Source organism: Hyla sarda, chromosome 1 (assembly GCF_029499605.1).
Source record: "Hyla sarda isolate aHylSar1 chromosome 1, aHylSar1.hap1, whole genome shotgun sequence".
NCBI classification, from domain to species: Eukaryota; Metazoa; Chordata; class Amphibia; order Anura; family Hylidae; genus Hyla; species Hyla sarda.
The window spans coordinates 95618934-95643444 of record NC_079189.1 but is presented as its reverse complement, the minus strand read 5'-3'; the positions used below and the strand labels follow the sequence as shown (position 1 = coordinate 95643444).

The window sequence follows — 24511 nt, the reverse complement described above, 5'->3', positions numbered from 1 at the left end:
GCGGGGTTTATGTTTAAAGTCCCATACAAGTCTATGGGAAATATATGTTACAGCATAACTTCCAAACGGCTGGAGATATTTCGATAATACTTGGTCACATGTTACTTATATGTCCACTTAAAATATAGGATAGTTAATTTAACCCTTAACTACCCCCATTTGTGAGTGTCAGGGTTTTTGTTTAAAGTCCCATGCAAATCAATGGGAAATGTATGTTCCCACATAACTTCTGTAGGGCTGGAGATATTTCAATACCTGGTACACATATTACGGGTCGGGATAGGAGGACGGGATAGGAGGATGGGACGGGGTGGGGACGGGGTTGAGATAGGAGGACGGGATAGGAGGGCGGGGTAGGAGGACGGGATATGGGGTTGGGATATGATAACAATATATGGGGATGGGATTTGAAGTCGAAAGCTTCCTCCTTTGTTGATTTTCCTCCCCAACAAGGATTAGGAAGGAAAAACCGGGCAACGCCGGGTACTCAGCTAGTGTACTTATAAAAAGATAAAAAAATAAAATGGGCCTTTGTGTACATGAAAGACATGGGGAAACAAAGATTTTGTAATATGCACACTGGGAACTAGAAAAATTGTGTAGTACCGAAAAACTCTAGCTAATGAAACATTGGATACCTTCATAATATCCACACATTTTATGCTGGTGTGCCTATTCTTTGAGTACTTGTAAGCCCTTGCATGAGAAATTATGAGCAGCAGTTTTCAAGGCCTGTCTGATAATTTCCAATTAATCCAGCAAGGTACTTTTATTGTAACTTGAGGATTTTCCTTACTTACAATAGCTGGCCTGTAGAAATTCTCTGTAAACAATTAAGTGGACATTTACAGTGGGTAATAATTTGAATCCATAAAATTACCCAGATTTAATGTTATATTTTCAAAACCAAAACAATATGGTTTTGCCCATAGAAACCAATTATAGTTTAGGTTCATACAGTTTGGAAAAAAAGAATTTAGTCAGCCACCAATTGTGCAAGTTCTCCCAGAGGCCTGTAATTTTAATTTTGAGAGAGGCCTGTAATTTTCATCATAGGTATACCTCAACTATGAGACATAATGAGAAAAAAAAATCCATAAAATCACGTCTGATTTTTAAAGAATTTATTTGAAAAATTATGGTGGAAAATAAGTATTTGGCCACCTACAAACAAGCAAAATTTCTGGCTCCCACAGACCTGTAACTTCTTCTTTAAGAGTCGCCTCTGTCCTCCACTCGTTACTCATATTAATGTCACCTGTTTGAATTTATCAGTATAAAAGACACCTGTCCACAATCTCAAACAGTGGCACTCCAAACTCCACTATAGCCAAGACCAAAGAGCTGTCGAAGGACACCAGAAACAAAATTTTAGACCTGCACCAGGCTGGGAAGACTGAATCTGCAATAGGCAAGCAGCTTGGTGTAAAGAAATGAACTGTAGGAGCAATTATTAGAAAATGGAAGCGATACAAGACCACTGATGACCTCCCTTGATCTGGGGCTCCACGCAAGATCTCACCACGTGGTGTCAAAATGATCAAAAGAACAGTGAGCAAAAATCCCAGAACCACATGGGGGGACCTAGTGAATGACTTGCAGAGAGCTGGGACCAAAGTAACGAAGGCTACCATCAGTAACACACTACATCGCCAGGGACTCAAATCATGCAGTGCCAGACGTATCCCCCTGCTTAAGCCAGTACATGTCCGGGCCCGTCTGAAGTTTGCTAGAGAGCATTTGGATGATCCAGAAGAGTATTGGGAGAATGTTATATGGTCAGATAAAACAAAAGTAGAACTTTTTGGTAAAAACTCAACTCTTCTTGTTTGGAGGAGAAAAAATGCTTAGTTGCATCCAAAGAAAACCATACCTACTGTGAAGCATGGGGGTGGAAACATTATGCTTTGGGGCTGTTTTTCTCCTAAGGGACCAGGGTGACTGATCCAAGTAAAGGAAATAATGAATGGGGCCATGTATCATGAGATTTTGAGTGAAAACCTCTTTCCATCAACAAGGGCATTGAAGATGAAGCAAGGCTGGGTCTTTCATTATGACAATGATCCCAAACACATAGCCCGGGCAACTAAGAAGAATTTTGAGGTCCTGGAGTGGCCAAGCCAGTCTTCCAAATCTCAAACCCATAGAAAACCTTTGGAGGGAGTTGAAAGTCCGTGTTGCCCATTGACCGACCCAAAACATCACTGGCTCTAGAGGCGATCTGCATGGAGGACTGGGCCAAAATACCAGCAACAGTGTGTGAAAACCTTGTGAACACTTACAGAAAACTTTGACCTCTGTCATTGCCAACAAAAGATAAATAACTAACAAAGTTTTGAGATTAACTTTTTTTCATTGACCAAATACTTATTTTCCACCATAATTTGCAAATAAATTCTTAAAAAATCAGACAATGGGATTTTATGGATTTTTTTTTCTCATTATGTCTCTCATCTTTTTAAGTGGTAGAACTTGGAAAATTGGTGGCTGGCTGAAAATTTTTTCCCCACTGTATGTTAACAAACTCTGGTAAAATGAAAGCTCTGATTGTATGCTATAGGTTTTTTTTATTATTATTATTTTTTTATATAGTGCAAAGTAGGCTATTATTACAGGGGTTAATGTAGAATTTCTTGTGTATGCCTTATATGCACTTTAGATAATGTAGCATGCATGGGTTGTCACACAGGACAGACTGACCTCCTGCCTACACATTAACCCATGCAATTTTCTGATTTTAAGACTGTGGGTCCTATTAACCAAGCTGCACTAATACATTGTATGGATATGGCTGAGCTGGAATGAAACAGCAGACACTGCAGGAATATTATGGGTTAGTTAACATTATAAGGGCCATGAAAACATTAATCGTTACTCATTTTGTACTGATTACGGTTATATAATCCAGAGATGTTCACTATTCTTCTAGTTGTTATTGGAAGTAGTCAATATGTGATCAAAAATACCCCTGGGACATAGATAAATTGTTACTCCTACAAAAATGTGACTGCAGCTCTACTGCAAAAATGTGATACAGGCTGTAACAAAGTCCAATGAGGAAGTGATTTTCGTCACTTGAAAATAAATATGCACTTAGTGACAGGGCATTGCCATGATTGGCATTGTTTGAGTCTGTACTCTGCATATCCAGTGCTACCATAGAAATGAATGGAGCATGTGCCGTCTAAAGCAGGGGTACGCGCACCCCTAGGTGTACGCCAAGGGTTATGTGGGGGAACGGCAATTTGCTGACAAATACTGGCCATGCATTGGCCAGTATTTTTCAGCGGAGAGCGGGTATTGGATGCCACAGTCGCCATTGTACCGCAGCCGGAGCTGTGGCCACCTTACATGAGCTGCAGTGGCTGCTGTCCCTGACATTGTGCAGAGGTGCCGGCACAGCGCAGAAGGACGTCACCTGTCAGTGCAGCCCTCTGACTCCTGCCAAACAGGATAGATACAGGCCTGGTAAGCATGTTAAGCTAAGTGTAACACCGCAGTATGGGGGGGGGGGGGGGGTTTGTTATTGTATGGATCTCATATATTGGCGCAGGGGGATCGAAGGGGGGAATAATGGCACAAGGGGGTTAAAATGGAAGGGGGGGGGGGAAATGGCTAAAGGGGATTAAGATGGAGTGAGGAATAATGGTACTAGGGGATTAATTATCACATTAGTATCGCATTAGACTGGTAAGCACATGCCATTATGAAATTAAGTACTGTTATGACATATTTTGTCCGCGGGCACCCCTCGCGCGTAAGTCCCGCGGGGTACAGTCGCGAAAAAAAAGGTTGAGAACCACTGATCTAAAGCACATGCTCCTCTCAGAGAGTCAGGGTCCTTTTCAGGAGATCACAGGGGATCTGTCCGCAGGTGCTGGGGCAGAAAACGTCACACTGCCGCTCAGCCTATCGCCTGCCGAGTCATGACTTCGCTGCGGACAGTGATTGCAGTATGACTTGCCGACCACCGGCAACCAGGAAGAGGATCGCGGCTGAGACCGGAGTGGGTTACCAGAGATACCATGGGAGCGAAGGAAGGTATGTACCCGTTTATTTTTTTACTGCTGGCAGTATGGAGGACAATTTGTCTATTCTGGAGTTCTCCTTTAACATTATTGTGTTTATATGTCATATTGGTTTAGAGATAAAGACTGATCTTGATCAGTTTTAGCAGGCAAATTCTGCTATTCCTTAGTAATATGGTCAATACTGACAGACTGCTCTTCTCTTCTAGGGTGTCTCGGAACAAGTCTGAGAAAAAGCGTAGAGACCAGTTTAATGTCCTTATTAAGGAGCTTGGCTCTATGCTACCAGGAAATGCCCGGAAGATGGATAAATCCACAGTGTTACAAAAAAGTATTGATTTTCTGCGGAAACACAAAGGTTTGTACATAGACCAGTCAAGTTAGTCGGCCTAATTTCAGGAACAAGGGATTTTTTTGTCATGTTTTTATACCCAAGTTTTGGAAGTCAGGTGTGCTAACTAGAATTACAGAATATTACATTGGTCCTGTCTTCTAGGTTTTTTTATGTCACCCCTAGTTTTATAGAGTTTCTTTCCCTCAGCCAAGGCAGAGACTGCCAACTGGTCTTGCCCACATCACAAGTCATGTTTTAGGGTGGCAACCCTATAGATGGGTCTAGTAGTTTATTTTCTTCTTCTTTCATGAAGGTAGAGCTGATTTGCAAACTTCATTGCAGGTAGCTCTGCTGCCATCTCCCTACAGCATCTGGATCTTCACAAGAAAGACCAGCATTTCAAGCTTAGAATCATGCATACTTAATCTGCTCTGGAAATTTTTGCTTCAGGATTTTCCTCCAGGCTTCCCATTTAGGGGTGCATTCATCCAAAATGTGCACCAGATTATGTTGACTTTGCTGGGATTTTTCACTGCAGAAAACTGAAAAGATGCGCCATGTTAACATACCCTTAGGGATAAGTGCACGTTTTCCCTGAAACTGTGCAAGCTTACGACATTCTACCATATATACTGGTCCTAGAGTTGCAGTTGGGTATAGACAAGGCACGTGCAAGTATAGTTATGTAGGTGCAGAAATGAGTGTCTCTTGACATTAGTACAGTTGTAAGGTGACCCTCGGAGATGGCTGCAGACTTGTTAGGGTTGAAGGCAGAACTGTCTGCTGAGACCTTCCTGCACAGTTTTCTAATATAGTAAAGACTATCTTGAGTGGACACTGACAGTCCTTGGTCTTGTTTAGGACTACTGCCATATGAGAAGTGCACAGTACATAAACCATCATCTTTACATAGTTTATATCCATTTGGCTACAGCCTCAACCTCAGTGCCAATAGGCAGTGCAGACAGACAGAGTGGGTATGGAACTGCTATAGTGACATTTACAGCCTTTTTACTATACTATTACACGTGATGTTGTTCTCCACAAGTCACATAAATGTAACTTACAGATATCTGATATAGAGATGAGCGAAGTTACAGTGATTCGATTCGTCACGAACTTCTCGGCAGTTGCTGACTTTATCCTGCATAAATTAGTTCAGCTTTCAGGTGCTCCGGTGGGCTGGAAAAGGTGGATACAGTCCTAGGGGAGAATCTCCAGGCCTCCGGAGCACCTGAAAGCTGAACTAATGTATGCAGGCTAAAGTCAGCAACTGCCGAGAAGTTTGTGACGAATCGAATCACTGTAACTTCACTCATCTCTAATCTAATCAACAAGGTTAGGATGCACCTTCCTTTTTCCTTCTCCCAGAATTTTCTTGTTTTCCATATATCAGAAATTTGTCTTTTCAAATGTATTGTCTACAGAAATTAGTGCACAGTCAGATGCCAGTGAAATTCGACAAGACTGGAAGCCTGCGTTCCTTAGCAACGAAGAGTTTACACAACTCATGTTGGAAGTGAGTGTCAACCTCGGTCTTTACCATATACTCACGTGTTATGAGCGTAAACCCTTTCAAGATCATAAAATGGTTTGCTTATGTTTCAAACATGTTTTATAGCATCAGAAAGCATTAATTTGCTTGTTTGGTGTCTAAATGTGTGCAGATCATTCTTTGCTTTGATCCTTATGTTTTTATTAATGAAATTCGTTCTTGTGTTGCGATAGAGGAGACCTTTAAATTGTCTAAACTACAGACTAAAATTGCTTATTGGAGTAATTATACAAGAAGCAATTAGAAATATTTGTAATGTTTAACCCATTCCAATAAATAAACAATCTTTCAATTAAAAAAACAACAAAACTATAATAAAAAAAAAAAAGTTAAAAGCAATGTGCTACTCCAATTTAATTGCACCACCCCAATCCTCCCGCAATTCAGTCGCATGCACTAGTAGGTTGCCATGGAAGCCGGAGGCCTTATAAATGCTTCCATGGCTGCTGTGATTCTATGTGTATTGCATCAATGAGTACATGCTAAAATCATATAAGAGAACTGTGAAACGACAATATGTTGAAATGTATTAGTATAGTGAGGTCCTGGAAGGAGTGCTTAAAAATAAAGTGATACATATTATAAAACATTGTAATAGAAATTATAATCAACCCATTTTTACTAATTTCCAATTAAAACATCTAAACTACAAGTAAATAAACATAATTGTTATAGCTGTGTACTAATGTCCAAACTATAAATAAACTAAATAGCTGTGTACTTTATGTCCAAACTATTAAAATATAACATTGTTTATGACACAATAAATTAGAAAAAAAAGAAAAACTGTTACGGAAATGCTGTTCTTTTGGTCAGCTTCAACAAGAAAAGATTAAACAAAAAAACAGCGATCAAAAACTGCTACTTAGACAAATTGGTATATACAAGCTCAAGCCTGTAGAATTCCTGTAACCTGAGCCTGTAGACAGAAAAATAAAAGTTGTAGGGGTCAGAATAGGGCAACTGCCGTAAATGTACGGCGATGTGGCGATTACTTTGCACACATCGTCGTACATATGTTGTGGCTATGTAGTGAGTGCTGGAGCAGCACTTCATAGCCGGTAAGCTCCAGCTGCTATTCAACCATGGGATACGTTCAGCTCAAATGGCCACCAGAGGTCTCTTGCCTGCCTCCAGCCTCCAGACTCTAAAAAAAAAAAAAAAAAAATAAATTGTAAAAATTATTAAAACACTACATATCTGGATTTTTGGTCATATTACATGTCAAAAAAATGTATAAATCGCGATTAAAAAATTCTGTCAAAACAAAAATGGTACTGATAAAACGACAGATCATGGAGCAAAAGGTGAGCCCTCATACAGCCCTGTATATGGAAAAATTAGAAAATTATAAGGGGGGGGGGCAGATTATGGCAGTCTTAAACCTAGTTATCATCTTAAAAAAATTATGTTTTGTTTGTTTTGCAGTGCAGTAATAGTACAGCATATAAACATGGGTATAATTTTCATAGTAATAACTCACACAATAAAGAAAACATGGCAGTTAAACCGTAAAGTGCACTGTGTAATAACGACATCCCTTAACGTGTACGTGTCATCAAAAACTTTTTATATAATGTAGATAATACTATATGTATATTTGTAATATACATTGGATTAATAATGTGTATATTTTTGTCTCCACAACTATTGTCTCTGTGAGGAGTCCAAATACAGGAAGTGTGTGAGGACAAGCAGGGCTCTGTGCACTGAGGACAAGCAGGGCTCTGTGCACTGAGGACAAGCAGGGCTCTGTGCACTGAGGACAAGCAGGGCTCTGTGCACTGAGGACAAGCAGGGCTCTGTGCACTGAGGACAAGCAGGGCTCTGTGCACTGAGGACAAGCAGGGCTCTGTGCACTGAGGACAAGCAGGGCTCTGTGCACGGAGGACAAGCAGGGCTCTGTGCACGGAGGACAAGCAGGGCTCTGTGCACGGAGGACAAGCAGGGCTCTGTGCACGGAGGACAAGCGGGGCTCTGTGCACGGAGGACAATCGGGGTTCTGTGCAGTGAGGACAAGCAGGGCTCTGTGCACGGAGGACAATCAGGGTTCTGTACAGTGAGGACAAGCAGGGCTCTGTGCAGTGAGGCACTTAAACATGCTCCCGACTCACATAACAGAATGATTGACAAGCCAGGCACAGAGCTCTGCTTATCCCTCCCTCACTTGTATTTGGACTCCTTATAGAGACACACAGGCAATGGCTGCAGGGACAGCATTTTTTCACCCAAAAATTTACAGATTTTTTTAATTCAAATATACATATAATAAATAGCATTGTCTACATTATATCAGAAGTTTTTAACGACAGGTACACTTTTTTTTTTAATTGCGGTCTTTACAGAGTATAATTGGTCGCGCAAAAAACAAGCCCTCAAAAAAGTCTTTCAATGAAGACGATTTTTTTAAAGCAGTACAATAATATAAAAGCATGTTAAGTTGGGTATCATATTAGACACATTGGCGCACAGAATAGAGAACGTTAGTTTTACCATAAAGTGCATTGCGTAAAAACAAAAACCCCTAAAGTTGTAAAATGTTGGTTTCTTATCTGTTTTCAATCATAAATAAGTTAAATATAGTACAAGAAGTATAAGAAACCAAAAGTTTGTGTATCTTAGTTGTATTGACCCACATAATAAACAATTATTCACTGCATAAAAAGGAAAGCCCCCAAATGTTGCAAACTTGCAATTTTATTTAGCTCTAAGCTGGGGAGAAAAAAACAAAATGAAAATTGTCTGCGTCCTCTATCTGTATATATGTATACAATTTGAACAAACAACATAAAGTAACAAAAAATATATTGTATGTACAGTATGCCTGCTTTCTGCTTCTAGGCCCTGGATGGTTTTTTTCTGGCGGTTATGACTGATGGAAATATCATCTATGTATCAGAGAGTGTTACACCTTTACTTGAACACTTACCTGTAAGTATAAGCTGCTAAGAGCTGTTGGAATGAAAATCAAAATTGAGCATTTTGGTGCAGCAGAGGATGGCAGATGAGGTTTTTAGATTCACACTGAAGGCATTAACACATGTGGAATTATATACATAACAAAAAAGTGTGAAACAACTGAAAATATGTCAGTCTAGGTTCTTCAAAGTAGCCGCCTTTTGCTGTGATTACTGTTTTGCACACTCATTCTCTAGATGAGCTTCAAGAGGTAGTCACCTGAAATGGTCTTCCAACAGTCTTGAAGGAGTTCCCAGAGATGCTTAGCACTTGTTGGCCCTTTTGCCTTCATTTTGCGTCCAGCTCACCCCAAACCATCTCGATTTGGTTCAGGTCCGGTGACTATGGAGGCCAGGTCATCTGGCGCAGCACCCCATCACTCTCCTTCTTGGTCAAATAGCCCTTACACAGCCTGGAGGTGTGTTTGGGGTCATTGTTCTGTTGAAAAATAAAAGATGGTCCAACTAAACGCAAACCGGATGGAATAGCATGCCGCTGCAAGATGCTGTGGTAGACATGCGGGTTCAGTATGCCTTCAATTTTGAATAAATCCCCAACAGTGTCACCAGCAAAGCACCCCCACACCATCATACCTCCTCCTCCACACCAGCACACCTGTGAAGTGAAAACCATTTCAGGTGACTACCTCTTGAAGCTCACCAAGAGAATGCCAAGAATGTGCAAAGCAGTAATCAAAGCAAAAGGTGGCTCCTAGAATATGACATATTTTCAGTTGTTTCAAACTTTTTTGTTCTGTTTATAATTCCACATGTGTTAATTCATAGTTTTGATGCCTTCAGTGTGAATCTACAATTTTCATAGTCATGAAAACAAAGAAAATTTTGAATGAGAAGGTGTGTCCAAACTTTTGGTCTGTACTGTATACCGTATTTATTGGGAAATAACACGCAACCTCATTTTTCCAAGGAAATTTGGGTATAAAAGTTTTTTTTTACCCAAATATTCTTGTTAAAATGAAGGTGCGTGTATGTGCGTGTATACCCTGATAAACTGTTTCTGGCCCCGCAGAAGCCGCTGCAGATCAATGATTTCAAGCAGGCGCTTTAAATCCTTGAACTGCAGTGGCTTCTGTAGGGCCGGAATCCCGCCACAGCTCAGTTCCCGCCCCATCCCCGGTTTTATAGTTGCCTTTCCTGGGGACCGCGCTCCTTCAGGCTCTGGCGGCATCCTGCGCTGTCGCTGTGCGCTGCGCAATGACGAGGGATGTCCTTAATGCGATGTCACTCGTCAGTGCACAGCGACAACACATGATGCCACCGGAGCCTGAAGGAGCGCGGTCCCCAGGACAGGTAACCATAAAACAGGAGATGGGGAGGAAATCGGGCGGTGGCGGGACTCTGGCCCCGCAGAAGCCGCTGCAGTTCAATGAATTAAAGCGCCCGCTTCAAATCATTGAACTGCAGCGGCTTCTGCGGGGCCAGAAACAGTTTATCGGTGTATAACACGCAGATAGACTTTTTAGGCAAACATTTTTGCCTAAAAAATGCCTGTTATACACCAATAAATACGGTATATAATTTCACTACTATGTCAAAGCAAAGAAGGATAGTGCATGTTGAATTTTAATTGCAAGATCCCTTCATTCTTGAGGAGATAAGCTACTACTAGAACTATCTGGCAGCAGCTTACTACCTCCACTTTTTTTTAGAACATAGCACTTGGTTGGGTGCCAATGTGTACAGATGGGGTGAATGGAAGAGAGAATGGAAGTGTTCAGCTGATGCACCTAAAGGTGTATGGGCACCTTTTGGACTGTTGCCACTCGCATCCTATTTACAATAGGAATTGCAATAGCTATTTCTCAATTTATTGATAAATTGTATTTATAGGAAAAACAAGGGTTACAAAAACTGACATGCCCACAGGGCTGACATTTGCTAGTTAGATGTAGCCAATCGTTTTACCTTGGGTGACCTGTGTGTAGTATCTATGTCTCTAGTGTTCTCTGCCCTTCAGGCATTTGCAAAATAAAACATGTTATCATAAACTAATAAATGAACTGTGTGTAATGTTTGCATCTTTATCGCCGCCCGCTGTTCATAATGGATACTGCAGCCTAAGCAACTTTTTGCTAAGACCATATGCATAGTGAGTGCATTTAAATTCTAGTGTACGTTTAGGCCAGGAAAGCTCCCAGGCTATAGGTCAAGCATATTCATTAACTTTTTTTTTACTCAAGGGTCATCAGTGTGTCCTTTTTAGCTCCTTTTGGGCTGTCATACATCAGAATAACTTTTTTTTTTTTGTGTAGAAAAACAGTCTACTATGCTTCAAGGAGTAAATGTATAACTTGAAGTATAGATAATTTATTAATTTTTTTTTGAGCCTATGGTCCAGTGGTGTTTCTGTATTCCTATAGAATGGGATGCATTGGATATTTTTTAAAGAAGTCTTCTGAACATATATCTTAGATCAGTGTTTCCCAACCAGGGTGCCTCCAGTTGTTGCAAAACTACAACTCCCAGCATGCCCGGACAGCCAACGGCTGTCTGGGCATGCTGGGAGTTGTAGTTTTGCAACAACTGGAGGCACCCTGGTTGGGAAACACTGTCTTAGATATACACAAGAAGCAAAGTAATATATCTTATAACTTCTAAATAGTTTTAGAAAATGATTATGGGATGGACCTACATATTGTATTTTACCATTTTTTTTATCTTCTCTTTCAGTCTGATCTTGTCGATCAGAGTATATTTAATTTTATCCCCGAAGGGGAACATTCAGAAATCTATAAAATCCTCTCTACGCAGATGGTGGAAAATTCTTCTTTGGGTTCAGATTATCTAAAAAGTAAGTGTCCTTTTAATGTCATTCTGTCTTCGCTGGGATTTTAGTATATGAATGTATTGAGTATTTCGGTAATCCATTTCTGTATGGTGCAATAGGTGGTCAGAAAGAACATGGCTCACCTGAGAGTCCAGATTATTTTCAGTTTTTTTAATCCATGATTGGTAAATAAGAGATTGCAATCTGGTTTCTATGGGAAACTCCATTATTCCTGGTTGCACTTGTTATCCATGTGCCCAAATATTCACCTCTCACTCAAGGATATTATTTTCTTATTTCAGGTCGCCTGTATTTCATCCTTATTTACTTATATAAAGTTTATGTTAATCTATGGGTCTATTTACAGTCATGGCCGTAAATGTTGGCACCCCTGAAAATTTTAGGGGTATTTCTTTCTTCTCTATAGCCGTAAATGTTGGTACCCCTAAAAATATTCAAGAAACGGAAGTATATCTCACAGAAAAGGATTGCAGTAACACATATTTTGCTATACACATGTTTATTCCCTTTGTGTGTATTGGAACTAAACCAAAAAAGGGAAGGGAAAAAAGCTAATTGGACATAATGTCACACCAAACTCCAAAAATGGGCTGGACAAAATTATTGGCACCCTTAACTTAAAGAAGATATCCCATGCAGCAAAGAAAAAAAAAATACCTAGCCATTCCATAGTATATTCACCTACCACCTCTCTGACATGTTTGTGATTTTTTTTCCGCGCCCCCATTCACCGGCTAGTCAGCTCATAAATTCCAGTTACTTCCTGGTTATGGTGGCCATGCCTGTGATCTCAAAGACTACATTTCCCTGCATGCACTGCTCACATTTCCTGCTCTCAGCTGCCTGAGCAGAGAACTTGTTACCTCCCCTAACTTATGTTAGTCACTCCCACATAACACTGAGCTCCAATCATAGCCCTATACAGCAGGGTGGCCACATAACACTGAGCTCCAATCATAGCCCTATACAGCAGGGTGGCCACGAGGAAGCAAAATGTAATCTCAGTGCTCAGAGAGAGGGACCCTGGAGTGGAAGCTGCAGTTTTACACTGTAAAATCCCTCCCTCCCCCTCCTCCTCTCAATGAAACAGCTTTACAGTGGCACAATCACCTCCCCCCTCCTCTGCCCTGCACTCCTCTCTCCCCAGTGCTCAGTGTGACAACTCTACTCTCCCTCCCCTCCATTCTCAGTGTGACAGCCCTACGCTGGCAGCTCCCTCCCCTCCCCCCTCTCCTCCGTTATCAGTGTAAAAACATTAGCAAGGAGAGGGGAGAGAACTATGATCTGAATCAGCCGGCATATAGGCAGTGCTGCTCAGCCAATCACTGCAGAACAGAGGGAGGACAGTGTGAATATTCATCAGATGGGAGGGGCTAAGGCCGAGCTCAGGCAGCTCTCTGCAGCACAGGGGTTTTCTGGGTAATTGTCACGTCACGGCCCCTGGATGCTGCTGATAACAGCCTGAATAGGGGGTCGCAAGTCATGAAAACCTGGAACAGCTGAATTTCCTGTCAGACAGAAGAATGCAGATAAAGCTTGTTTCTAAGCAGCATTGGTAATGGAAGTGATTTACAAACCTGTATAACTTTACCTTCTGCACTAAAAGCTGAACAATTGTTTACTGTGAGACTTGTCCTTTAATATTTGGTTGCATACCCTTTGGAAAAAATAACTGAAATTAGTCGCTTCCTATAACCATCAATAAGCTTCTTACACCTCTCAGCCTGAATGTTGGACCACTCTTCCTTTGCAAACTGCTCCAGGTCTCTCTTATTGGAAGGCGCCTTTTCCCAAAAACAATTTTAAGATCTCTCCACAGGTGTTCAATGGGATTTAGATCTGGACTCATTGCTGCCACTTCAGAACTCTCCAGCACTTTGTTGCCATCCATTTCTGGGTGCTTTTTGACGTATGATTGGGGTCATTGTCCTGCTGGAAGACCCAAGATCTAGGACGCAAACCCAGATTTCTGACACTGGGCTGTACAGTGCAACCCAAAATCCATTGGTAATCCTCAGATTTCATGATGCCTTGCATTTTTTATATTTCCCACACTTGAAAGAGCATCACATGCTTAAAACAATCTTATTTTTCCACAATTTTGAAATGGTGCCAATAATTTAGTTCAGTCCATTTTTGGAGTTTGGTGTGACATTATGTCCAATTAGCCTTTTTTCCCTCCCTTTTTTTGGTTTAGTTCCAATACACACGTGTCTACAGCAAAACATGTGTTACTGCAATCCTTTTTCTGTGAGAAATACTTCTTCATTTTCGGGAAAAATTTCAGGCATACAAAATAAATGTGGATTTTCAAAATGCAGCATGTGCTACTTTCATTCCTTTTGTGAATGTGAGAATTCCTAGAAGTCTATGCATCCATATTTTATCTGTATTGCGTCAGTATTTTTATTGATTTAGCATTCATTTTTCAAAGTGTGATACAGTTTCCTGCCTTAAAGACAGCCCATGAGTATTCACTGTACAGAAATAAATGTAGCACTAAAGAAATACTGATAAAATACTGATGACATACCAATGGTATTTCATCCGTAATATGTCTGTATTTCGTTATTATACTATGGTTGAATATGCTCATATGAACAAAGGTAGTACTAAGGATGGCAAAGAACACATGTAATACAATCAGGCTCTTATTGCCTTATGTATCTTAACACATTTTACATTTGTACAGTTGAATGTAATTTTCGCAGTTCTGATGTAAAGGCTTTTGTGCAATATGTCTTTGCATTTCTGTCTACTTTGATGCTTCAATGTACCGTAACTGCTTTGGTAGAGGGCAGGGGGCTGTAAGCTGCTCATTACATTAGTGGAAATCCCTTCATGTGGTTATCCTTCCAGTCTCCACCCTAGAATTCTCTCTTCAGTACACCTGTTCTAAAGCTGGATTAAAAATGAAATCTTTTGTTTTGATATTTTATGATCAGCCTTTAAGAAATGTTATGTTTTTTTCTTTTAGCAAAAAATGAACTTGAATTCTGTTGCCACATGTTGAGGGGAGCAGTGGACCCAAAAGAGCCAGCCACATATGAATTTGTAAAATGCATTGGAAATTTCAAGTCCTTAAACAATGGTAGGTTGTATTATAGTACGCATAGTGAATAATGACAGTGGATGGCTCCATTCTTTATACAATCAGCATTTATTACATTATGGAAGCAACCTGCTTCCCCGGCAAGGTTATAAAGTATAAATTTGAGCCCCACCAATACTTTGGGGAAATTCTAGGATGTTAAATTCAGGTCTATCAATTCTTTATGCTTCATTTCAGTGTCGAACTCAACACACAATGGCTTTGATGGGGCATTACAAAGGTCACTCAGGCCCTCGTATGAAGAGAGAGTGTGTTTTGTAGCGACTGTACGGCTGGCTACACCTCAGTTCATTAAGGTGTGTCGTCTTCAAATGGGCACTGTCATTAAAACTACTTTTTGCTATTGCACTTCTTTATAGTAAATAAAAATTCTTTCTAATGTACTGTGTTTAAAAAAAATGACGTTTCCTGTGTTTCCCTACTTGTCTCCCTACTTGTCCAGAGCACATTTCCCCCTATCTCTTGCACAGACGTTGGACTTCTGCTGGCCTGGCAGAAGTCCAAAATCAGGAAATGAAGTCTGAAGTGCTGAGGGGGGAGTGTACAGCCTTAGCCAATCATAGCTCATCTCACACTGAACTGCTCTGGGCTGTGTGTAGCAGAGTTAGGGAGGAAGTTCTCTCCTGTATGGCTTTAGATGATGTCACGCCTGCTGGGTAACACCCCTTCCCAGTCTGTGAATATGACTGAGCAGAAAATACGGAGCAATATCAAGGTAGAAAACTAAAAAATAATAAAAATAAAAGCAGGCGGTGGTTTATCATTATGATCGGTGCACTTTAAGGTTTACATTGCCTAATTCTCAATGTAATTTGCCACTAATCTAGAGCAGATATGGCAAATAAATTGTAAAAATGCATGTAAACAAAGCCTGCAGTAGTTCTGTGTCCTGGTTGATTTGTATTGGGCAGAAAGACATGCTCCTTTCCTTTAACGACAATGGACGTAAATGTACGTCATGGTGACGTGGTACTTAACGCACCATGACGTACATTTACGCGCCGACATGATCGCGAGCACCGGAGCAGTGCTCGCGTCATGCCCGGCAGGTCCTGGCTGCTATCAGCAGCCAGGGACCCGCCGGTAATGGCGGACATGCGCGATCGCGCGGATGTCCGCCATTAACCCCTCCGATGCTGTGATCAATACAGATCACGGCATTTGCGGCATTGCGGTACTTTCAATGGATGATCGGATCACCCACGGCGGCCGGATGTCCCCTCACCTAGCTCCGGCTGTCTCCCGGGGTCTTCTGCTCTGGTCTGAGATCGAGCAGACCAGAGCAGAAGATCACCGAAAATACTGAGCAGTGCTGTGTCCTATGCATAGCACTGCACAGTATTAGCAATCAACTGATTGCAATGAATAGTCCCCTATGGGGACATAAAAAGTGTAACAAAAAAAAAGTAAAAAAATTTAAAATAAAATAGTAAAAAAATGTGAAAAATCCCCTCCCCCAATAAAAAAGTAAAACGTCAGTTTTTCCCATTTTACCCCCAAAAAAGCGTAAAAAAAAAAAATTTATACACATATTTGGTATCGCCGCGTGCGTAAAAGTCTGAACTATTAAAATATATTGTTAATCATCCAGTACGGTGAACGCCGTAAACGTAAAAAATTTTTTAAAAAGTCCAAAATTGCTGCTTTTTTGTCACATTTTATTGCAAAAAAAAAAAAATCAAAAGTAAAACCTAAGCAAAAGTGATACTGATAAAAACTACAGATCATGGCACAAAAAATGAGCCCTCATATCTCCCCATATACGGAAAAATTAGAAAGTTATAGGTAGTCAAAATAGGGAAATTTCAAACATACTAATTTTGTTAAAATGGTTTGAGATTTTTTTTAAGCGGTACAATTATAGAAAAGAATATAATCCTGGATATCATTTTAATCGTAATGACCCACAGAATAAAGAAAACATGTCATTTTTACAGGAAAATGTACAGCTTGAAAACAAAACCTTCCAAAATTTGCTAAATTGCGGTTTTCTTTTCAATTTTCCCACATAAATAATATTTGTTTGGTTGCGCCGTACATTTTATGGTAAAATAAGTGATGTTATTACAAAGTACAATTGGTGACGCAAAAAACAAGCTCTCATATGCTTCTGTGGATGGAAATATAAGATAGTAATGATTTTTAGAAGGCGAGGAGGAAAAAACGAAAATGCAAAAAGAAAATTGGTCTGGTCCTTAAGGCCAAAATGGGCCTGGTCCTTAAGGGGTTAAGGGGCCACAGTACTAATGGAAACACAACAGCCTGTATGCTGTTTACCTCTTCACTGTTTGTGTCAATGCAAGGAATGGAAGCATTGTCCCATTTAAGTGAATGGGGCAGTGCTACTGTTTCTTGAGCCACCTCTTCCCAAAAATGATGGCAATGCAAGGATGAGAGCAGGTAAACATTGAAGAGGCTGCATCACTCGCAGGAGCCTTGTGGTCACTTCAAACAGCTGATCGGTGGGAGGGTACTGGGAGTTTTAACCACACGAATCTAGAGGATAAGCTTTAATTTTTTTAAAGGCTGGATAATAATATCCTATTTGTTATCATAGCTTCCATGATTCGAGCGTAACAGAGTACAAACAAACCTGATTCTGCAGTCCTGTTGCCATCTATCTGTCCTTTACTTATTTGGAACCAGTAAAGAAAGGGGCAGACATAGGATCAGATTACTTAGTGTGTTTTTGTTAATTTTTTTTTGCAGTATTGTTACTGTGTAGACCATAGCTTTTCATAGAAGCTGCAGAAAACATTTTAATGAGGGTTTGTAAAATTGTTTCATTTCAGGTGCACTAAAACAAAAGTGCACAAATACATATGTACTATAGATTATGGCCATGCCTTTCTTTGTTTATTGGTGCATATTGTTTATAGTTGTTTTTCTGTCCCCATCACCAGGAAATGTGCACTGTGGAGGAACCTTATGAGGAGTTTACATCAAGACACAGCTTGGAGTGGAAGTTCCTCTTCCTGGACCACAGGTAGATTTAAGAGTGTGATTGAGAGGACTATTCTGCTCCCCAGGCAACCCCTTTAAAGGGCTTCGGGTCTGCTTCTTCCCACTGATTGATCTATCAATGAAGCACAGCAGAGCAGGTAGAAGTGGCTGGGACAGCCTCAGTGATTCACAGACAGTATTTAAACTGTTTTCTCTGAAAAAAACTTTACTCTGAAACCCTGTATTGTCTTGCCCAAACACAATTACCAGCTGTCTGTAGAGAGAGCTTGAGGATGTATGAAAATGCATAATGCCTTCTCACTATACACTGCTGATGTTTGCTTTTCTTCTACTCTTTCTATAGGGCACCACCTATAATAGGATATTTGCCTTTCGAGGTGCTGGGCACTTCTGGCTATGATTACTATCACGTGGATGACTTGGAGAATCTTGCAAAGTGCCATGAACATTGTAGGTGGTTTGTAGCATTCTAGAGAATATGTTGAGATTGATCTGACTAATCTAAAATGTATTTTTGGAGACTATGGAAGTTTAGTAATTGATTAAAGGGAATGTCAGATCACTGGATATAGTATTCATGTTATTTATAATAAAATCATGTTTCTCCAGTGAAGAGTTTTAACACTGACTTCCAAAGCATGGCACTATTCAGTGTCCCAAGGGTATTGCAATGTGCATGTCCACCTACTCCTCTAAATGCTGGAGTACACACACACACACAGCCAGGTCTGTGCAAAGGATCCTCTGTTTGGCTCTATTTTCTGGCTCCAAAATGTGTCTAAGCCACAATGCAAATGTGTCCCTATTCTAATAACAATAATTCAGGACTTTTGGAATGAAAATATTTTGACATCACCTCTTTAACCCCTTATGGACCCAGGGCGTATCCATACGCCCCCGTTTCCAAGTCCTTAAGGACTCAGGGCGTATGGCTACGCCCTGCATTCTTCTGGCCCCTGCCACTCGCCCAGGGGGGTCCTGAAGTCCCCCCATATGGGCAATCTCCGCAAATCGCTGATCAATTCAGATCAGCGATTTGCTGCGATTCTGAGCTGATCGGGTCTCTGATGACCCAATAGCCCAGAAAATAGGGATGATCAGGGATGTCAGAGACATCCCCGATCATCCTGAAGGATCCGAGCAAGGTGGCAGTGATGCCACCTCCTCCTATCCCCTGCCATTGATCGTTTAGGACTATCTGGGTGGGAGATGGCAGCGGTTACCGGAGTCGACGAGGAGGCGGTGGGATCGGCGGTGGCCGAGCAGCGGTGAAGGCAGCAGTAAAGATCTGTGGTAAGTGACCTTCACCGCTGCCTTCTAGGAGTTGCCAAAGGCTGTCTGGGCATGCTGGGAGTTGCAGTTTGGCAACATCTGGAGGGCCACAGTTTGGAGAGTGCTGCCCAAGCTGTAGCACCACAGATGTTGCAAAACTACAACTCCAAGCATGCTCAGACTGTCCAGGCATGCTGGGAGTTATAGTTCTGTAATATCTGGCCCTTCAGATGTTGCAGAACTACAATTCCCAACATTCCTGGACAGTCTCAGCATGTTGGGAGATGTAGTTCTTCAACATCTGGAAGAGCACAGTTTGGACACCACTATACAGTGGTCTCCAAACTGTTCTCCTCCAGTTGTTGCATAACTGCAACTCCCAACATGCCCTTCGGCTGTCTGGGCATGCTGGGAGCGGTAGTTTTTCAACAACTTGAGGCACACTGGTTGGGAAACATTGTCTGTTTCCTAACTCAGTGTTTCCCAACCCGTGTGCCTCCAGCTGTTGCAAAACTATAACTCCCAGCATACACTGACAGACCATGCATGCTGGGAGTTGCAGTTTTGCAACAGCTGGAGGCACACTGTTTGGGAAACACGGAGTTAAGTACTCAGTGTTTTGCAACCAGTGTGCCTTCAGCTGTTGTATAACTACAACCCCCAGATTGCACGGACAGCCAAAGGGCATGCTAGAAGTTGTAGTAGTATGCCTCCAGCTGTTGACTAACTACAAGTCCCAGCATGCCCTTCAGCTGTGCATGCATACTGGGGGTTGTAGTTTTTGCAACAGCTGAAGGCACACTGGTTGCGTAACACAGTTTGTTACCTAACTCAGTGTTTTGCAACCAGTGTGCCTCCAGCTGTTGCATAACTGCAACCCCCAGCATGCACAGACAGCCAAAGGGCATGCTATGAGTTAAAGTTTTGCAATAGCTGAAGGTTTGCCTGCCCCACCATGTGAATGTACAGGGTACAATCACATGGTCGGGTTTACAGTGAGTTTCTCGCTGCAAGTTTGAGATGCAGCAAATTTTCCGCTGCAGCTCAAACTCCCAGCGGGAAACTCGCTGTGAGCCCGCGCCTGTGTGATTGTACCCTAAAAACACTATACTACACTACACAAAATAAAGGGTAAAATACTACATATACACATACCCCTACACAGTTACCCCGCCCCCCCCCAATGAAAATGAGAAACGTCTGGTACGGCATGGTTTCTAAAACAGAGCCTGCAGCTGTTGCAAAACAACAACTCTCAGCCATTGACTGTCCAGGCATGCTGGGAGTTTTGCAACAGCTGGATGCACCCTGTTTGGGAAACACTGCCGTAGGGTAATTTTTGGTATCGGAGGCAAGTGTAATTCTTGCATCCGGGTAAGTCCCTATGCAAATCCCTAATTTAGGCCTCAAATACGTATGGCGCTCTCTCACTTTGGAGCCCTGTCATATTTCAAGGCTACAGTTTAGTGCCACATATGAGGTATCTTTGTACTTGGGAGAAATTGCCTAACAAATTTTGGTATTTTTTTCTCCTTTTACTCCTTAGGAAAAGGTTAAGTTGGGGTCTACACCAGCATGCTGTTGTAAAAAAAAAAAAGAATTTTTTTTTTTACACTAACATGCTGGTGTTGCCCCATACTTTTCATTTTCACAAGAAGTAAAAGGAAAAATAGACCCCCAAAATTTGTAACCCCATTTCTCCTGAGTGTGGAAATGCCCCATATGTGGATGTAAAGTGCTCTGCGGGCGCACTACAATGCTCAGAAGAGAAGGAGCACCATTGGGCTTTTGGAGAGAGAATGTGTCTGGAATTGAAGGCCATGTGTGTTTACAAAGCCCCACGTGGTGCCACAACAGTGGAACCCCCCCCCCCCCACATGTGACCCCATTTTAGAAACGACACCCCTCGCATAATGTAATAAGGGGTGTAGTGAGCATTTTCACCCCACTGGTGTCTGACAGATTATTTGAACAGTGGTCCGTGAAAATGAAAAATTTAATTTTTCATTTGCACAGCCCACTGTTCCAAAGTTCTGTCAAACGCCAGTGGGGTGTAAATACTTACTGCACCCTTATTAAATTCTGTGAGGGGTGTAGTTTCCAAAATGGGGTCACATATGGGGGGTTTCGGCTGTTCTGGCACTATGGGAGTTTTGTAAATGCACATCAATTTCATCAAAATTCTGTCTCCAAAAGTCAAATGGCGCTCCTTCTGTTTTGAGACCTGTAGTGCGCCAGCAGAGCACTTAACGTCCACATATGGGGCATTTTCTTAATTGGGAGAAATTGGGCTTCAAATTTTGGGGTCCATTTTCTCTTATTACCCCTTGTGAAAAAGCAAAATTTGGGGTAACGCCATCATTTTAGTGTTAAAAATCTAATTTTCCATTTTCACGTCCAACTTCAACGCAAAGTTGTCAAACACCTGTGGGGTGTTAAGGTTCACCATACCCATAATTTGCTGTTCTGGCACCATGGGGGCTTCCTAAATGCAACATGGCCCCCAAAAACTATGACAGCTAATTTTTTTTTTTTTAAATATCCCACAGTTGCTCTTTCCCTCTTGAGCCATGTTGCGAGCCCGCAGAGCACTTTGTCAACGTATGAGGTATTTCCATACTAGAGAGAAATTGGGCTACAAATTTGGGGGCTTTTTCTCCTTATACCACTTTTAAAAATGAAAAAAATGGGGCTACAAGAACATGTTAGTGTAAAAAATGAAGATTTTGATTTTTCTCCTCCACATTGCTGCTATTCTTGTGAAACACCTAAAGGGTTAGCAAATTTTCTGAATGTCCTTTTGAAAACTTTGAAGGGTGTAGTTTCTATAATGGGGTCATTTATGGGGTATTTCTCACAGAAAGGCCCCTCAAATCCACTTCAAACTTCACTGGTCCCTGAAAAATTCTGATTTTGAAATTTTCGTGAACATTTTGAAAATTGATGCTATACTTTGAAGCCCTCTGTCATCAAAAAGTAAAAACATGTCAACTTTCTGATGCCAACATAAAGTAGACATATTGTATTTGTGGATCAATATATAATTTATTTGGAATGTCTATTTACCTTACAAGCAGAGAGTTTCAAAGTTAGAAAATGCAAAATTTTGGGCTTTTTCACCAAGAAAGGATGCAAGTAACTCAGAAAATTTACCGCTATATTAGAGTAGAATATGTCACGAAAAAAACAATCTCGGAATCAGAATAAACGGTAAAAGCATCCAAGAGTTATTAATGCATAAAGTGAGAGTGGTCAGAATTGAAAAAAAGGGCTGAGTCCTTAAGATGAGAAAGGGCTGAGTCCTTAAGGGGTTAAATATCAACATCATGCGTGTTCACGTATAGTAAATAACATTTTATCTGGATCCCTGCGGTCCCCAATTCTTACTAAACCAGCAATTGCCTTACAGTCCCCCCACATTTGTATTCTAGATATGTTCTCTGGATATATCTTCTGTCTGCACTGACTTTTATGATTTAAATGTTACCATGACTGTTTCCCTTTAATAGTGGTTATAATGGTAATAGTTCTTTTTTTAGATGATGGCCGTTTATTGATGATGAAATGAATCCCTTTTTTTTTTCTTTTTTAATATAGTAATGCAGTATGGGAAAGGCAAGTCTTGTTACTATAGGTTTCTGACCAAAGGACAGCAGTGGATATGGTTGCAGACTCGATACTATATCACCTACCACCAATGGAATTCCAGACCAGAGTTCATTGTGTGCACACACACTGTTGTAAGGTAAGTTCACCGGTCATAGATCCATGAAATGTCTCTACAGATTTAACAATCAATGTAGAAAAGAGACTCGGCAACTTACCGTTTCTGCAAATCAACTTCTCTTTATTCCGAGGAAAGTGGTGTACACATCAAAGCAAGGGAGGGCTGGACAAGAGGCAGGGGGTGCGTCCGCACCCCCTGTCTCTTGTCCAGCCCTCCGTTGCTTTGATGTGTACACCGCTTTCCTTGGAATAAAGAGAAGTTGATTTGCAGAAACTGTGAGTTGCCGAGTCTCTTTTCTACATTGATTGTTATACCTGGACTGGTTATACTCGCAGCACCACCTACCTGCACGCACGAATCCTGGGCAATATACTCGTTCATTCACATGGTGGCTTCGTGATACTGGTGGTGCCAGACGCTTTACTCTCTTGCTGTATATCTATTCACATTTAGCTGTGTCTGTTCATGTTGGATTCTTTTCTTCCATGGTTCATGGCATATGAATATACAGTATAATGTAATTTATTATTGGTTAGAGAATACGATTCTAAAATCAGATAGTTGGATTTGTATCAATCCCCTACACACAATCTGGATCTTTGTAGACTCAGGTGGCATGACTCACTTTGCAGATTTTATGTGGAAGGATTTTAATTGCAGAAATGAATATAACTAATGTGTTTCCAAAAACATAATTTTTTTAATCTATTAATATACTCCATTTATATATAGAAGTATTTTCTGTGAATTTCTTAATTGAGCAAAATGTGTGTGTGTGTGTGTGTGTGTGAGTGAGTAAAATGAAGTATTTGATGTTGCAGCTATGCTGAGGTTGGCTCAGAGAGGAGGCGTGAGCTTGGTATTGAAGATTCTCCACCGGCGATCATCTCGGATAAAGTGAGTGCTTGACTTTTTTTCTGATTGAGTTTTATAGAGCCTTGCCTTTTTTGTGTTTGTTAGAAACATTGTTACAATGCCTACCTGCCAGTGCAACATAGGAATTCTACGAAAAGCTGCATATCTCCTCATAAGCATATACCATGTTGTTGCAGTGTATCCGTACATTGGGGTAAAAATATCCTAGTTCCCCAGGGAAGGGTTGTCATGTTCTGTTCCTTTCACATGTAAAGAGGATTGGCACAATACATCCCATGCTGGATGTTGTATCTGGCATTTTGTTGACTTGCATGGTCTCAAGGGGCGACATGCCTTCTTTACCATGAGAACTGTGAACTTATGGAACAGTCTACCTCAGGAACTGGTCACAGCAGGAAAAATTAACAGCTTTAAAACAGGATTAGATACATTCATGGAACAAAATAACATTAATGCTTGTGAAGAAATATAAAATCCCATCCCTTCCCCAATATCGCGCCACACCCCTACCCTTCAATTCCCTGGTTGAACTTGATGGACATATGTCTTTTTTCGACCGTACTAACTATGGTGGTCCCTGATTGTAAATGTGAAACATTCTAGAGTTTCTCCCGAGTACTATTTATTCAGGGAGACCAATTACTTCATCAATTTCTACCTAATATTGTAGGTCAAGTATTTACTAAGTGAGATTTTGTTTTATGATGGATGATTATTCACCATTTCTTATATAATAACAAATACAGTGTTTACTATTTTATGTGTTTGTGCTGCATTTTACCAGTTGATTATGCATAGTTATTATCTGGACACTGCACAGTCCAGTTCGTAGAAAAGAACCAATCTTGTTTTTATTTTAGAGCAGATACATTTCTAT

At 41.0% G+C, this 24511-nt stretch overlaps 1 protein-coding gene across 5 annotated transcripts in view; it reads left to right on the top strand.

Annotated features, from left to right (window-relative positions):
* The window catches only part of CLOCK (clock circadian regulator), a 130837-nt gene that overhangs the window by 95552 nt on the left and 10774 nt on the right, over positions 1 to 24511 (top strand). For all 5 annotated transcript variants that reach the window (XM_056558259.1, XM_056558235.1, XM_056558243.1 and 2 more), the window contains exons 5-14: positions 4238 to 4386; positions 5790 to 5881; positions 8759 to 8848; positions 11566 to 11686; positions 14661 to 14774; positions 14973 to 15091; positions 17699 to 17781; positions 18103 to 18209; positions 22629 to 22776; positions 23580 to 23655. In XM_056558259.1, coding sequence (XP_056414234.1) covers positions 4238 to 4386; positions 5790 to 5881; positions 8759 to 8848; positions 11566 to 11686; positions 14661 to 14774; positions 14973 to 15091; positions 17699 to 17781; positions 18103 to 18209; positions 22629 to 22776; positions 23580 to 23655 — 1099 coding nt within the window. The remainder of the gene's footprint in view (positions 1 to 4237; positions 4387 to 5789; positions 5882 to 8758; positions 8849 to 11565; positions 11687 to 14660; positions 14775 to 14972; positions 15092 to 17698; positions 17782 to 18102; positions 18210 to 22628; positions 22777 to 23579; positions 23656 to 24511) is intronic.